This window comes from Bipolaris oryzae (assembly GCF_000523455.1).
Source record: "Bipolaris oryzae ATCC 44560 unplaced genomic scaffold scaffold_166, whole genome shotgun sequence".
NCBI classification, from domain to species: domain Eukaryota; kingdom Fungi; phylum Ascomycota; class Dothideomycetes; order Pleosporales; family Pleosporaceae; genus Bipolaris; species Bipolaris oryzae.
Window position 1 is genome coordinate 27,365 of NW_006911442.1, and position 14,894 is coordinate 42,258.

General features: G+C 51.5%; 3 protein-coding genes across 3 annotated transcripts; all 3 read left to right on the plus strand.

Annotated features, from left to right (window-relative positions):
• Nucleotides 1-5,031: 5,031 nt before the first annotated feature.
• COCMIDRAFT_29454 (uncharacterized protein) lies at nucleotides 5,032-5,739 on the plus strand (the record flags this gene model as incomplete). Its single annotated transcript, XM_007693453.1, has 3 exons — nucleotides 5,032-5,037; nucleotides 5,255-5,363; nucleotides 5,486-5,739. 3 exons carry the CDS (start codon nucleotides 5,032-5,034, stop codon nucleotides 5,737-5,739), a joined length of 369 nt encoding a protein of 122 aa, XP_007691643.1.
• A 3,332-nt stretch (nucleotides 5,740-9,071) lies between these two features.
• On the plus strand, nucleotides 9,072-10,477 carry COCMIDRAFT_105105 (uncharacterized protein; the record flags this gene model as incomplete). The annotated part of the gene is made up of 2 exons (XM_007693465.1): nucleotides 9,072-9,148; nucleotides 9,202-10,477. The coding sequence occupies 2 exons, from the start codon at nucleotides 9,072-9,074 to the stop codon at nucleotides 10,475-10,477; spliced, it is 1,353 nt and encodes a 450-aa protein (XP_007691655.1).
• A 2,260-nt stretch (nucleotides 10,478-12,737) lies between these two features.
• On the plus strand, nucleotides 12,738-14,841 carry COCMIDRAFT_40044 (uncharacterized protein; the record flags this gene model as incomplete). Its single annotated transcript, XM_007693460.1, has 5 exons — nucleotides 12,738-12,804; nucleotides 12,903-13,170; nucleotides 13,228-14,547; nucleotides 14,587-14,749; nucleotides 14,821-14,841. 5 exons carry the CDS (start codon nucleotides 12,738-12,740, stop codon nucleotides 14,839-14,841), a joined length of 1,839 nt encoding a protein of 612 aa, XP_007691650.1.
• Nucleotides 14,842-14,894: the final 53 nt, after the last annotated feature.

The window sequence follows — 14,894 nt, forward strand, 5'->3', positions numbered from 1 at the left end:
ATGTGTGGTCTGGATCTCATTTCTCAATTGAGTATTTGTCTGTTCTTTGAGAGCGACATGTTCACCATTGCACACTAATTTCGGTATGTGCAACCTTGGGCATTACACTCGTCACATTCTGTACTACCACCTTGAATGCCTTGCAACCCAACTAAGATGAGAGAAAAGAAATGAAAGCAACATGTACAACATGGCAGTGTTGGTACCTTCCACAAACCCCGGTGCGGCAACTCAGTGCTTGAGGCCAGACTGCACATTGGTCGGCATTGCCATTATCTTAAAACTTCTTGTGGCTATTAATTCTACAAGATCTGAAGAGCTGTTAAAGAGGAAACTTTTGAATCAGGAGTATAGATCCTTGGACCATGTCATCTCAATGAACTTACTATTCTGTCGTCTTGACAGCGAGCCAGCGATACATAGAAATCGCAGTGAAAAGTAGTTTCGTGCCGATCAAGTAGAGTCATTCATATTGAAATGCATAGAAATGGGACATCATGCCGGGCTAGTTGAAGAGAAGATTATCCTGTTGGATGAGCGATCCGTTTGCGAACACCCCAGTGCCACACTATAAATCTTTAGCATTTGCTCATCATTCTTTCATGATACAAGCATCTGTAGTGTTTCCCCCTTGGTCAGAGTTAGCTATGTCTTCCAGCGTGATATGGATAGCATTCATTTCGAATTGTTGCGGCATTGTAATGCTAGCAGTGTGGATCCTTTCTTCGACCACGCCTACTCCGTACCCAAATTACCGCGATTCTGTAGATAAAATATTGAACAGTGTAGAATAATATAGCCCATAGCTTCTCAGATTCTGCGCAACATTGTAGCTGTGTAGGTATGGCATCTTGAACTGATCATCTCGACGACAGTGAACTCTACAGCAATAGCTCTGCTTTTCATTATGCTCACACACACAACACCTGCCTTCTCCATCCACATATCAAACCCCCATCTAGATACAAAGTTGCACTGTAATCTCTCGCTTTCTCTATTCATCCACCTCCCTACACCAGCCTTGCACTCCAAACTCCGATCCACAAATTCTAATATCTTACCCAATTTCAAAAGCACTCTGAGTGCAATATTAATTTCTACAAAATACTTTACTCGCTATAGAAGATAACGTGTATTCTTTAGCCACGTACCCTACATGAACTCCCGAAAAGTACCAAAAGAAAAGAGCGATACAAGAAAATCTAGCCTATACATTTACAATCCTAAGAATACTTTCCCGTTACACAATCTTCACGAAATCAAAATTTCCCTCAGGTACGAACTCAGGGACTATCTTGGACTATAGATAAGAAGCCCTCTAGTCATATAGCTTGTAAAAAGAGAAGGATTTTATTGTTATTTTTTTTTGTTTTAGGCCTAGATATTTAAGCGGCGTAAGGTGCTGCTGGAGAGAGTGAACTGTTATATCCGCTGCTAATTTATGTGAAGTGGGAGTAAGAAGACGGATGATTGGAAACTTCGTTGCATATTACATGTAATGATATTTCAAGAGGGAACAGGAAGGTGATACATGTGATAATAGTAAAGGGGAAGTGAAGTATTGGGATCAGCATCTTGGCCCTAGAAGGAGTTTGTATCGGATGCAATACATCATAATTTTGGGTCTGAAGAGCTGACTAGTGGTTAAAGGTAGTAATTTTAGAGTTAAGTAGTAAAAACCTTTCAAGCCGAAGTAATTATGAGAGTTGGATACAATAGGACGCCGGCAGGTCAAGTATGTACTTGAGGGGAGAAATTGCTTATACACAAGCGCCTCGAAAAGATCAGTTGGCTTTGTAGGAACTATCGAGGTGGGTGATAGTTGATTTGTGTTGTGTGACATGTATCGAGGGTGACTTTCATTTTAAATCTTCGTCACCTTCACATTGGGAGAGTCTCATCATTTTCAACACAAACCATCGCAGACACTACATCACTCACGCACCATGAAGTTAAAAATTTCTGTCCCTTGTTTTCACCACTAACTGATCATATATCTCGAAGACCTCTCGCCTAATCTATTCAATCAATCCATATCATTTCAAATCACCCGGATCACTACCTTCATACCCGCACACAGAGTTTTACCCAATGAGGAAGGCGCAGAATTAGTCCCGACTAAACCACTCAACCCAGAAATTTAAACCAATTGAGTAGATTTTAGTCATAGCCCCAACCGTCCCAATTAATTTTAATCAATCGAGGAATATGAATTAACAATAAGCCAACGGCACATAGACCACGCTCTACCATTACCCAGCCTAGCAAGGGCCTCTCAAACGCAGCATGGGAAACAAGTTCATCCACTCCCCCCTTTATCTACCAGGAAAATACAAAATCATTTTCAATTAATCAATCAAATCAATGACAAATCAATCACCCATATATACCACACTTTATTTCCATCCAATCTACCAAAATTGTCTCATCCGTAACCTAGAACCCAATTCATCTCCCCCCTCCCCCCTCCCCTATCTCCTTCCACACCCATACAACACAAAATCATCAGACTCACGCATCACCAAGAGAGAGAGAGAGAGAACCCACACTATATCACCGATCAACCCTGACTCTACACTAGCTTCTCCCAAACCAACCTACACGTCGAGACTCAAGAGTAATAGCGTCGATATATATATGTGGGGGAGGGTGATTGGTTTAGTATACCGCACCCCCACCCCCTCACTACTCGTCTCTCATACCCATTCCTGTGACATCCCCGCTAGGTAAATTGTAATAGCAGGACGTCGCAAGGCTGATGTGGACAAGGGGCAAGATTGATTAACACGGGAGAGAGAGAGAGAAAAGAGAAGTGTCAAGTTATGAATTAGGGAATTGTGCAGTTGAGAAGCAAATCACGTCAATCGAACCTGATGTAGTAGTAGTAGTTTTTCTTTTGTTTCACTTTACCTTTTCGGGATTCATTGGATGGGTTGGGATTGTTGGAGTGGGAAAAATCATGCTCAAGTCTAACACTGTGGTCATTCTTTAGCACTGTTTATCGGCTGGGGGGGGGGGGGTACTGTATCAATGCCCCTCCCTCTCTTTGCCTACTCATCCATGACGATACAGATCTTCGTGTAAATTGAATCTACGATACCATGCCTCGAGAGGTCCAAGGGGTAAACGGTATCGAGAAGTGAGATACAATCTTGCGGCCTGAGAATGAAGAGCAAGAGTCATTTGTGCAAAGGGAGAGTGTTTCGTATTGAGCTTTACACTTATTTTACAAAATGCTTTTGGTGAGTCTGGTGTACAAGATTGTCAGATAGGGCCGGGGAGGGGGGGGGACGGAGGTAAAGGTTGCCAAAGTATAGCGAGGACTCTTGATGCAAAGGTTTCCACAGAAAGAAAGAGAGAGAGAGATGAATTTGCAGATATTTGTATTCTCTCAATATTCATGAGGGTGAACAGTACACAGGACGAATGGCGCAGGTTCTAGACAGGAGGCGACTGTAGGGCCGCGGACTGAATAAAACGAAGCTAAAGGCGTCGTCCGTTTAGGGATAAATTAGGTGGTATATCAAATTTTGTACCTGTGAGCACCAACACAACATGCTACCAGTATAGAATTGTGAACCCTCCCACCTCCCGATTCTCCCACTTTGCGTGTGATATCTAGGGGCTAGTAAAGAAGGCCAACCCCTGATTACACGCATACGCAAGCCCACGAAATTAGGACGATGCAACTCAAAAAGGATAGTTGCCACCAGAATCACCCCCTGTCCCACTCATTGCTTACAAAAAAGAAGGGTTGTCTAGGGTGTGATGCAGATGCTGGGGCCTAACTGACATGGTGCGGGAAGGGGGGAGAAAGAGAGTACACCAGGGAGGATCGGAAGGCGTTCCGGGTTATCATCATCCAATAAACTACAGGGAGCTCAATGGGCAGCATACAGCCCTCGCTTTGCTAATTAAGTATACAACCTAGGGTATGTCAATCGGATCACCAAAGGTTCCATTGATCCACTGTCTCTAAATCTAGAACTTGGCTTGTTCGTAATTGCCATCTGCTCCACCGCTAATCTCGTTCCGTTTCCAGGCCGCCGTCAGGTCTTTCCCAACATCCTTACACCTAGTTCTACTGTGTAAGAAAACCTGCCATTATTTGCGTATAATAATGGTGCGGCAGTCATCGGAGCCCAATTATTCCCATATATTGGTCTGCGTACAGGGGAGTAGTAAGGTGTTTGGGTGTCGGACCCTTCGCTTATATGCCTCCGAGGTTGCGTGGTCGGCACCACGGGGGATTGTCGCTCCGACGTACAGGGTCTTTGTGAACAGTCTGTGAGAATCAGAGTGCGCTAACTGGGGCAATTACGGGGCTGTGACAAGGCCAAGGTGCAAGGTGACTCGGCTTGGCGGATGAGCAGTCGCGGCTTCGCAATAATTAATATCGATGTGGAATGGGAGAGAGAGAAAAAAACACGCATTTCTTGGTCAAAAGATGATCGGGGCATTTCTCCTAGTGGAGTCGAGTGGGAATCGAATAGAGACCGAAAGTGGGGCAGGACGGGACGTTCAAGGCGAACATGACAGAACACCCACCCTCCTTGGGCTGAACTGGCATGTCGGTATTTCCGTCGCAGCCAACGGGTAAAGGCATTTGCAGGAAAACCGTTGAGTAACCCGATATGCGAATTATTTACTGCGCCAGGCGTTGTTAAGCGTGGTGCACACTTGGCCATGATTTGACGCTGATCCTCAGGAAGCGTTTTCCGGGCCACTGTGAACCAGTGGGCGTGCAGGGTTACAAGAGGCTAACGAACGTGGCATGTGTATCATCCGTCCACTGATGTGAGCCTGTGCTGGATCCTGGGGGGATGTATGGATCGGATGCGAAAGAAGGGACGATAAGCTGTTAAAGAGGGGTATAAAGGAGGGTTGTGATTGGGTAGTCGGGCCATACCATCGACCGAACGGAAGTCCGTGCGAAGCCCTGCCACAATACCCCGCGGAGTGTTTCTGTGAAAGCGCCGAAGAGAGAACCTAGTGCTAGCATGCACATGTAAGAATTGTCCCATAATCACAATGCATGTAAGTAATTCGAACATCAAGGGTGGCGGGCCCCTGCCAGCTTCAGATAGAAAGATCGGCCCTGGCCTGGCACGTACATGCAAAGGAAGCCGGAGCGGCGTCTCTATCCGTAACAAATCACCCTGAGCATCGACAACCGTGCCATAGCGCACTGGGAGTGCTGGCGCGGCGGTGAAGTAAGGTGTAGTATGTAATTGGTGTACCTGGTGTTTGGTAGGAAGTGATGCGACTGCCGGTCGGCTGCATAACAACCGTAGGGAAATGTGTTCGCACGGAAATAATCGGGTCTAACGAATGCAAGGAGATGAAATTAGGGGAAGCTGTGAGTAAGGAATACCGCACTGATGCGAGCGCACTACTTACCGCATTGATGCTCATGTTTCTTGACATTCTTTCCATTGAACCTTGGGTAGAATTAATTATGTTGCAGCACTTGTGCTATCAATAGCAATAAGAATACCACGCGAGAGGGCTTCAGACGTTGTAGCTAGACGCCGCCTCGTTGTTGGAAGTGCGTTGACAAAAAAAAAGTCTCCCGCGGAACCTAGTGCAGCCATGATAATATCTGATAGGAAGGAAATTGCTGTTATACTATTGCAACTGGCTCGAATGCAAGATCATGCAGCTAAACATGTGCTGAACTCAATCCGTGCAGCTCGGCTTTGGGCACCAGTCCTTGTTGGTGGTTTCGACTTTGTGTGATTACTCACAACGTCACGCTTACAGGACACAAGGCTTGTTGAATGGGGAAGAGAGAGAGAGAGAGAGCGACTAAGATAGGCCCAGTTGGGAGAGGGAAGGATTTTGGTTGAGGCGAGATTTCTTGAGAATAAGTGGGCGCAAAAGAAGCAAGTTGCCCATGGTCAAGATTAGTCGGCAGGCTTGCTTGAGGGCGCAAAGACCCCCCGTGCTGTTGGCTTTGGTGGCAGACCGAGTATTGTCTCGCGGGCCACAGGGCGGCTGATGCGAGATTGGCGATAGCGTCGAATTGGAGATGCTATTGGTTGCTCGGGCGATTTTCCAGACGATGGGATCTGCGACGGAAATATTGCATCTGCATCTGAGATCTGATCTGGGAGAGCCATGGTGCGGCCAAGGGTTATGGGTGCTAGGCTCTGGAAGGGCGGCGGATGTGAGATGATGTTTGACAGGCCGCAATTAGCAGTACCCCGGCGACCTGGCAATGGGGGTGCACGGCGGGGCGCACAGGCGGCGGAAGGCCCACGCTACGTGACGTCGGTGGCTCTGGGGGCTTCTGGATGGTGTTTCAAGTGACAAATAGCAAGCTTTTGCGCGACCCAAGGCCAAACTAAGATTTCGCCAATCGTCACACCCATGGTGAGTGAACCCTCGGAGGCTGCCAGGGTGTATGGGCTACCGGGACGAGAGCAGGCTTTTTTTGTGTCGTTGCGCGTGCTAGGTCAGGGTTTTATGTGGTACTCTAAGTACGGCAGGATAGTGGAATGCCATGGCAACAAGAATGTGGAGGGCCAGGCGGAGTTGCAGACATAGTGGAGCAGAGACAGTGTTTCCGACGGTTGACGTGCTGGCGGGTTACAGGTAAGTAAGTATACGTAAGTAGTAGTCCAAATAGTCGGCGACTGGTACGGATGCTTCTACTGGCACTATGTACTGTTGCCAACTAGACTGAGTGCTATTGGAGGATCAGCGTGCACAAGCTGGCAGCAGAGTTTTGTCGTCGTCCCAAGCTTGGTCATGGGCTGGCTGGGGGGTTGGATGAGATCGGAGCTAGGCCCGATGCGGCGGCTCGCGTATCTGTCCCAGTCCCTTTGAGCTGGCGGAGTGCGGACAGGGCGGTCCTTATTGCTGGGCGGTGGGCGATCGCCAGTCATGTGCATGTGCTGGAGATGCCGATTGAGGGTGCCGCGCCATCGCGATCTCGCGTGGGCCTGCCAGCTGTCGATGGCGATGGCGGTAATGGTGGTGGTGGTGGTGGCGGCGTGGTGGGCATGGGAGTGCAAGTGGACGGGTTCGAGGGGTAGAGGGTGACGTCGATGTGTTTGGACGTTGGGGCGGCCATTCATTCGTCGCGCATTTTCCCCGCTAGATGCAAGCGCTGACTATGAGTGGGTGTAGCATTGGGGAGCTTGCGAGGACACAGTCCATACACAATAGACGGTAGTGTCGAGTAGCAGCACCTCGCAGCACATCTTCCTGCTTAGCCCCTCGCTACCAAGCGCCATATCACCCGCGCGCGCCGGAGGTCACGGACAGCGGGTGCAGGCCCAGGATAGCCCCGGCGGCGTGCTGTTGGCCCGCGTTGTGCATTTGCGTTGCTGGCACTGGCGCTGGCGCTGGCGCTGGTCTTTGCCTTTTTATCCGACCGGCCTTGTGCTTGGCTCTGGCCCAGCAGTTTGTGGAAGCTCCTGCGCTCCTTCACCTGCGATCTCGATCGCGATCGCGATCGCAGTGCCCTCGTTTTCAAACCTTCCCTCGCCCTCGCGACAATAGCCGGCCCACGTCTCGTCTCGGCGGTCCTCGTGCACGACCAAACAAGCAGGTGGATAGTCAGGTACGGTGCAATTTGTTGGCCCTGGCTGACCAGTGCAGACAGCGAGCGAGAGAGCGTGAAGGGCTGCCCAAGAAAACTTTCTTCATCCACCGCCTTGGTCCGCCAATCCGCCAGCCAGCCAGCCAGCCAGCCAGCCAGTCTCGCCCCGAACCCGCACCGACGTTCTGCTCCCATAGCAGCGGGAGATGGCGCACTGGTACTAGCACAGCACGCTTGGCCGCCAGCACGCAGACAGGCAGGCGGGCAGGCGGGCAGGCATAGTGGTGATGGTGGCCGTGGTGGTGCTCTCTGTATTGCTTACGAGCGCCGAGGGCCTACGCAGCGCGCACCCATTGAGCATGGCGCCGGGCTAGGCCCAAACCCAGCCCACCAGCCCACCCAGCCCAGGAGCCCAGTAGCCCAGTCTGCTGCTGTTCCACCCAACTCAACTCGCCGACCCGCCCGCGCCCTCTCTCAAGGTGCCGGCTATTGGGCCGCCCGCTGCAGTTGGGTGGCATGGGCGCTGGCTGCTGGCTACTGCTGGCACCTCACCTGGCCTGCCTGCCTGCTTGCCTACCTGCCTGCCTGCCTGCCTGCCTGCCTGCCTGCTCGCTGCTGGCACAGTACACACAGGTCCTTGGCCAAACCCCTCGACGTGTGCACTCAATTGCCAAAAAGCACATGCCTTTGCTTCTTCCCTTGTCGTTATAACATATCCACGCAAGCCACTACCGCCCTCTTCCGCTCAGCCTGCTGTCTGTCTCCCCCCCTTCTTCGATTCCTGGCTTTCTCGCGCATTGCCAATTTCTTGCGCTGCTACTCGACACCACAGCTGTCGCCGTACCATTACACCACGCATTTCCCCCCTCGTTGTCCGCTAGCATCCGCAGCCTGATGATCCCGGCCTAAAGTCCCCGGCCCGCTTCTCAGAACTCTCCCATCGAAGCCACTCACGACGCCCGATCGCTCCCACCCCAGCACCAGACCCTTTCATCTGCACTAACCTCAGCCCTTTGTGCATCCGCGGTCCCTCTAGCCCCCCATCGCACTGCCTCACGTCACTCGTCGCGTATCTGCATCTGGCGTGCTGCTGTCCGAACCCTGTCATCGCGATACGTGAGCGCCTCTAGCTCCGTTCTTTTTCGGCCCATCTCCTTGCTCCGCCCTCACCTTGTGCGCCGCCCCAACACCCTGCACAGTCGCCACTTTTTTCCCCTCTCCCTTAGCATACATACTTTGGCTCGCCCACCTCTTCTCGTCTCCTCCTTTCCCAATTGCTCCTCACAGTCGAAGTCGTTGCTAGACGTACCCCTCGAACTGTCCCGCAGCCCATCAAATCAACCTGGTTGTCGTTGCCCACGCTCGGATCCCGGTTGAAGCTACCCCACCTACTGCCGCCACACAACCACCATCATCTGCCTGCCTACCTGCCTGCCTGCCTGCCACACTACGACTGCCACCCCATCACTGCCACTACTGCCGTCACTTCAGTCTTCAGTCACCACCTGCTCTGGACCTCACCATGCCTGCTGAGCGTCGGACTTTCACCGCCGCCCGCCCGGTCAAGACGGAGCGGACCCACGAGGAAAACCAGGAGCGGTTAGTCGTCCCAAGTCTGCTTTGCACAAAATTCACGTGCTGATCCTATACAGCGCTTACATTGCAGCCTCGCGCCGCAGCGATCGCAGCCTGGAGGCTCGCATCGAGTCTGCGCGTAGAGCTTCTGAGATCCACAAGAAGCGCACAGGCCGTGCTCTGCGTGTTACTGAGCAGGATGTCATCAACGAAGAAATGTACGAAGAAGAAGACGATGACTTACCCACCCAGTACCAGCGCCTCAACGCGCACCTGCACACGACGTCGGTCATGTTCAACAAGAAGCTCCATGACTACATTGCCACCCAGCACGGCGTGCGAAACATGTTCATGTCGCAGTACCAGAACCAGAGCCCCACTTTTCCGCAGTTTGGGGCTCAGTTCCCATCCACCGCCGGCGCTTTTCCACAGGCAAACAATTGGCTGAGCCCCACCATGCTGCCACCCCAGCAATTCGCTCCTTCCTCCCCGCAAGGCTTCCAGCAGACTAAGTCCTTTAGCCCCACTACCACTCAGCCCCAGCAGGGTTATCGGCAGTCCCCCTACCATGTCCCTCAACGGACCCAGTCGCACCAGCGTGCCCTTTCGATTCAGCTTCCCCAGGCCCCCTCGCAGTTTGATCACTCAGCTCAGCCACCGAGCGCAACCGCCACGACTCCACAGACTGATGCCAACCGTAGCATGTCTCTGCCTCCTCAAGCCTTCCAGACCCAGAATCAGTCTGCCGAGCAATCCGCCCAACCATCGCTGACGCACTCGCCTGCTACTCAGTCATCTTCTCCCACCGATGGCTCCGTCGCTGACGCTCAGCAGCCGACCAGCGACTCTACCAGTCCTTCTTCGTATTCTTTCAGCCCAGCAAGCTACCCTTTTAATTCTCAGGTCTTTGGCACCAATCCCTTGACTTTGTCCATGCCGCCCGAGTCGCAGCAATTCCTCGGATCATTCCTGGACCCCAACGATGCACGCACCGCTACGCTCATGGCTGGTAGTGAGAATCTGCCCCAGCCCTTTGCTCCCACCTACACCTACAATCCTAACAAGGTGACGCGAACATCGAATGCCACAAACGTTTCCGAGAGTGCTCCCGCTTCCACCCAGACTCTATCGTCTGGCCTGCACCTCAAGGTGGAATCTCTATCCGACGACTCATCGGCGCTGCCCACTTCCATTTCCGAGAGCTTCTACCCCACTGACGGTTTCCTCACTCCTGGAAACCCTGATTACGAATCATTTTTTGACTTTCAAGGTGCTGGATATGCTCAAGCCTTTGACGACCACTCGGCCAACGACCAAGACAACGGTAACAGTCTGGTGAATTGGGACGAGTAGTCGCAGCATTCACCTGCTTTTTACCTTCTTCAGCTTGCTGCCATACCCACGTCGTCTTCTCATGCCGGGCTACGCCCATTGTTTTCCTTTACATACTTGTTGTCCTTTTCACTTTGGAGTAGCGATTTTGGTTTTGCAAGCAAATGATACCTCTTACACAGTGTCGTTACGATGTCACGACTGAAGGCGTTGCACGGAGTCATTTTGGGCGCCCCGCAAACGCTCGACCTTTTGTTGGATATTCATACATATCCGTAACGCGACGCTTAGCAGCATCGCTTGGGAGACAAAACTCTCTTCACTCTCGGTCCCCATCTTCGAACTGAGGTATTCGTTGTATAGTATAATTGTCATTGCGGCCTCACAGCTGCTGGTCGCACAAAAAGCCTTTTTTTGTCCATGGTATGATTTGTGACTGACCGTGTATTGTGTGATGGATTTTTAATTATGCATGCAACCATGACGCGGTAAGTTTTCCCAGTCATCACCCCAGTGGACCCTGTCCATGTTGCTGTGCACAAGTGCCGGAAGGAAATGGCGCGCTAGATGGAGTCGTGCATCAAGTTTCGCAATCAACCAGGCTATACAGATGACATGTTATGAGTTTGGTCGGCCTTGGGCAACAAAAGTGACACCGGTGCCAAGCAGGTAACTGCGAGCCGTCGAGAGGGATGCGTAACATGTAACAAGAAGGATTGACTTGTCAGTCAGATTGCGTTGCACTGCTCACACAGAAAGGTACCTGGGTATTGGTTAAGTAGGCGTACTCTTTCAACATGGTGTTGATTGGCGTCGTGATGCATGGTCCCTCGAGACAACTTTAAGCAGGTGCACTTGGGGAACCGGGAAGCAGCGGAACGGCGGTGTACTCGCCCAACAGTCGCCTCTCAGGTACGTAAAAGGGCACCCTTAAACGCCCTTCCACCGAGCACTAAAGAAGCTTATTGTTAGTGCTGACGGCTCTATTTCTACCGTGCTCAACGAGTTGAACTAAGCAGACACAGCTTGCACCTACCCGCATCTCGAGTGTGAAGTAGCGGCACTTGCAGTTTCCTTGGCTCGCCCATAATGCAGAGACAAAAGTGACACACGTGAGAGTCGTACATGGCCTGGTTGTACAGCAACTCATCCAAATTCAACAGTTGTCATCGGTCTATATGGCTCCGAAACCCGTTCACGCCACTCTAGGCAGCCTCTTATCAATGAGCAACACAGTGCATGGGAAATACATGACTGTAGTCGTTTACAGGTTTTGATAGCTTGCTTACGCCCTGTTGACCCCATCGAGAATCGTGCAGGCGCCTTGCAGCATCGTATGCCCGAGTTTTGGTTCCTGCATCTTTGTGTCGCCACGCCTATTCAGGTCTCCTATCCAATGATACCAACCGGTTCGCTCTTTCCTTGTTCGCAAGGTCGTCCATCAAATATCTCCAAAGCAGACCACACGTGATTCACAACATTCCCATCTTCTTCTTCTTGGAATACAAACTTGGTCACAAACACTACACTGCGTGTATCGTCTGGCTTCGAGTCACTCGAGTCCATTGATTCGCAATAACACCATGTACAGAGTAACTGACAGCGTAGACGTTACCAACCCCAAAACTGATTGGCATCGTCACTTCTGTCATCCTTAGCTTTGGTCTCCAACCCGCGATCGTAGTATTTGCCTTATTCTGCACTACCGGCAGCGGCCGCGGCACTGTCTGCTGTGTAACATCCGGGACCATGCATCATGCATCTTCTCCGCAATCACCTCTCCATACTAGGACCAAAAAGCCCAACCCATGGTTACCTTCTCAATGCACTCAGTTTCTTCCATGGATCCGTCTGCAGGAAACGTAGGATATGCTTTCTAGATGTCAAATCAGAAAGTTGCATATTCTGGTAAACTTGAGTAGTCGACAATTAGACCCTCATAGTCTAGCTATACCACAGAAGCGACAAAAAGGATAAGGAATCTTCAAGAATCTCGACGCGGATAAACGGCAACGGAAAGCAGATATGCCCTGCTGCATATCTGTACCTGCATCGCAACCGAGTACCTTATCCTTGTGCCACCGCAACGTCAGACCCACACCCAGTTGCTGTTGTGGTGGAACGAAAGCAAGATACATAAAAGGCTACAAGACTCGACAGGACAAGACTCAAGCTCCTCAGCTGTAGCTGTTTGTTGGACTCACTCTACTCTCGCTTCTTACCCTTCTGACATTCGTTTCTGTTCGTCTCTTACCATCTTGAAGGATTGATCAAGTTGACCATGAAGCTCAACACCTACGTACCTCTTGTGGCATTTGCGGCGTTTACTGCTGCTGAACGGCTTCCCTGTATGTTTCCCATTCGTTAGTAGCATTTACGGAAGTTGGCAATCTTCAGTCACCGTATTTGCATTCGAATACACACAGTTGCTAACAGGTTTGTGAAGTGAATCTGCCAAATCATGTGCGGCCTCGCCAATATTCTGCTCCGCCGCCATACTCGCCCATAAGCCCGAGTCCGAGCCGTGGAAGTGGCAGCGCATCATCCAGCTCTCCTAGTGGATCTTTGACCTCGCTGTCTACCGGCGTCTCTTCTACTGTCGACGTGCCATCTGTCCAAACATCCTCATTCCCGCCCAATGCCACAACATTCAGTCCTTCGACCATTGTCACCACAAGCGTTGTTGTCATTACATCAGCCATTCCGCCTCTGCCGTAAGCTACATTAAACGAGGAATTATGGAAACAGATACTAAAATTTGCATATAGTAGTACTTCAACTTCTACGGACGCCACTAGGAGCAGCTGGGGGGTCAGCAAATCTTCCTCCATCAGCGCCCCGCTTTCCACAGGCCCCCAATCATCCGGCACTGGCTACCACTCTTGGCCTCACCACTCTTCACCCGGGTCGTCAGCACCTTACGGGAATAGCACTACTTCTTCGTCTCCATGGGGCACAGGCACCGTGTCAACTTCTTCAAGCCCACCCCTGACTTCTGCTCCTAGTAGCAGTCCCTCAGTAGTCACCAGTTCGCCTCCTTACCCTTCCAACGCTACGCTCACAGAGACCAGTACGGGTTCTGTAGCTACTCCCAGCGGAAACGCGACCACATCCGCAATCCCCACTTCCTCCGCACACTACAAGCCTCCTGGCAACTGGACTAGCAGTCTCTCCATCGCAACCGACTCCATCTTCCCATCTTCAACCCCTGACGTCTCAACAATCAGCTGGATCTCATTCACATCGGGAACCCCATCAGCTACACCCTCAAGTTCATCTTCTTCAAAATCCACAAAATCCACCTCATCCCGCCGACGCACCACGACCACCAAACGCCGTTCTACAACACGCACTTGGAGTAGAACGCTGACTGTGTCGTTTTCCTCGACAGGTTCCGCTTCGTTTACGCCTACGCCTTCGAGTGATGTGCCATGGACTAGTAGTACGACGTCGCAAGAGGAATCTTCTACGTCAGCTTCATCGTCTGAAAGTACTGCTACGCCGTCTCCATCGGAGAGCTGGCCGTCAACTTCTGCTACGTTGTCTGAATCAGATAGTTGGACGTCATCGTCTGCTACGGCATCTGAGTCGGATAGCTGGCCCTCATCCTCTCCGACCTCTTCTTCGCATAGCACATCTGATAAAATCTCATCAACCAGCACTCCTATTTGGCCACCAGTTTCCTCATCCTCCTCATCCTCATCCGACAGCGCCACACCCTCCTCTTCCTCTTCCTCTTCCTCCTCAAGCACTTCCTCATCCCCTTCAACAAGCACAGACGCAACCGCATCCTCCTGGCCCGTCACCCCTTCTTCCTCCACCCTCTCCTTCCCCTCTTCCTCCCCGTATAAGTCATACTCGACACCACCCTCCACATACACCGATGCAACAGCTTCATCATGGCCCGTTAACACTCCCTCCCCATCTCCTCCATCTTCCTCGCCGTCATTGTATACCACGTATACCTTCACCTCTTCTTCTGCCTCCCACTCCCTTTCTTCCCCTGCCTCCGCCCCGTCTTCCTCCCCCTCTTCTTATTCCTCATGGGCTTCAACCTCCTCATCATCGACACCCCCATCTTCTTCCTCGTCGCTGCTTTCTTCGCTCTCAATCTCCTCAGCAACACCCAGCACACTCACCCGCCCAACCACCACCTTCCTAACCACCACGAGCACGAGTAAATCCCAGGCGTATGCCCCCGTGCCCCCCGTGCAGACGTATGCGGACCAGCCGGAGCAGCAGGAGGAAGAGGAGCAGGAGGAGGGGAATATGAGGGGGAAAAAGAGGGACATGGTAAGTACACCCCCCCCCTATCCATAAGTAAGATGAGACGGGTGGACAGGGGCTAACGTATCGGGCTGTAGGTGGGACTGTGGTTTGTCTAAGCTCGATGATGGAGTTGATGATGAAACGGGTGAGGTAGAACAGGCGCATAGTC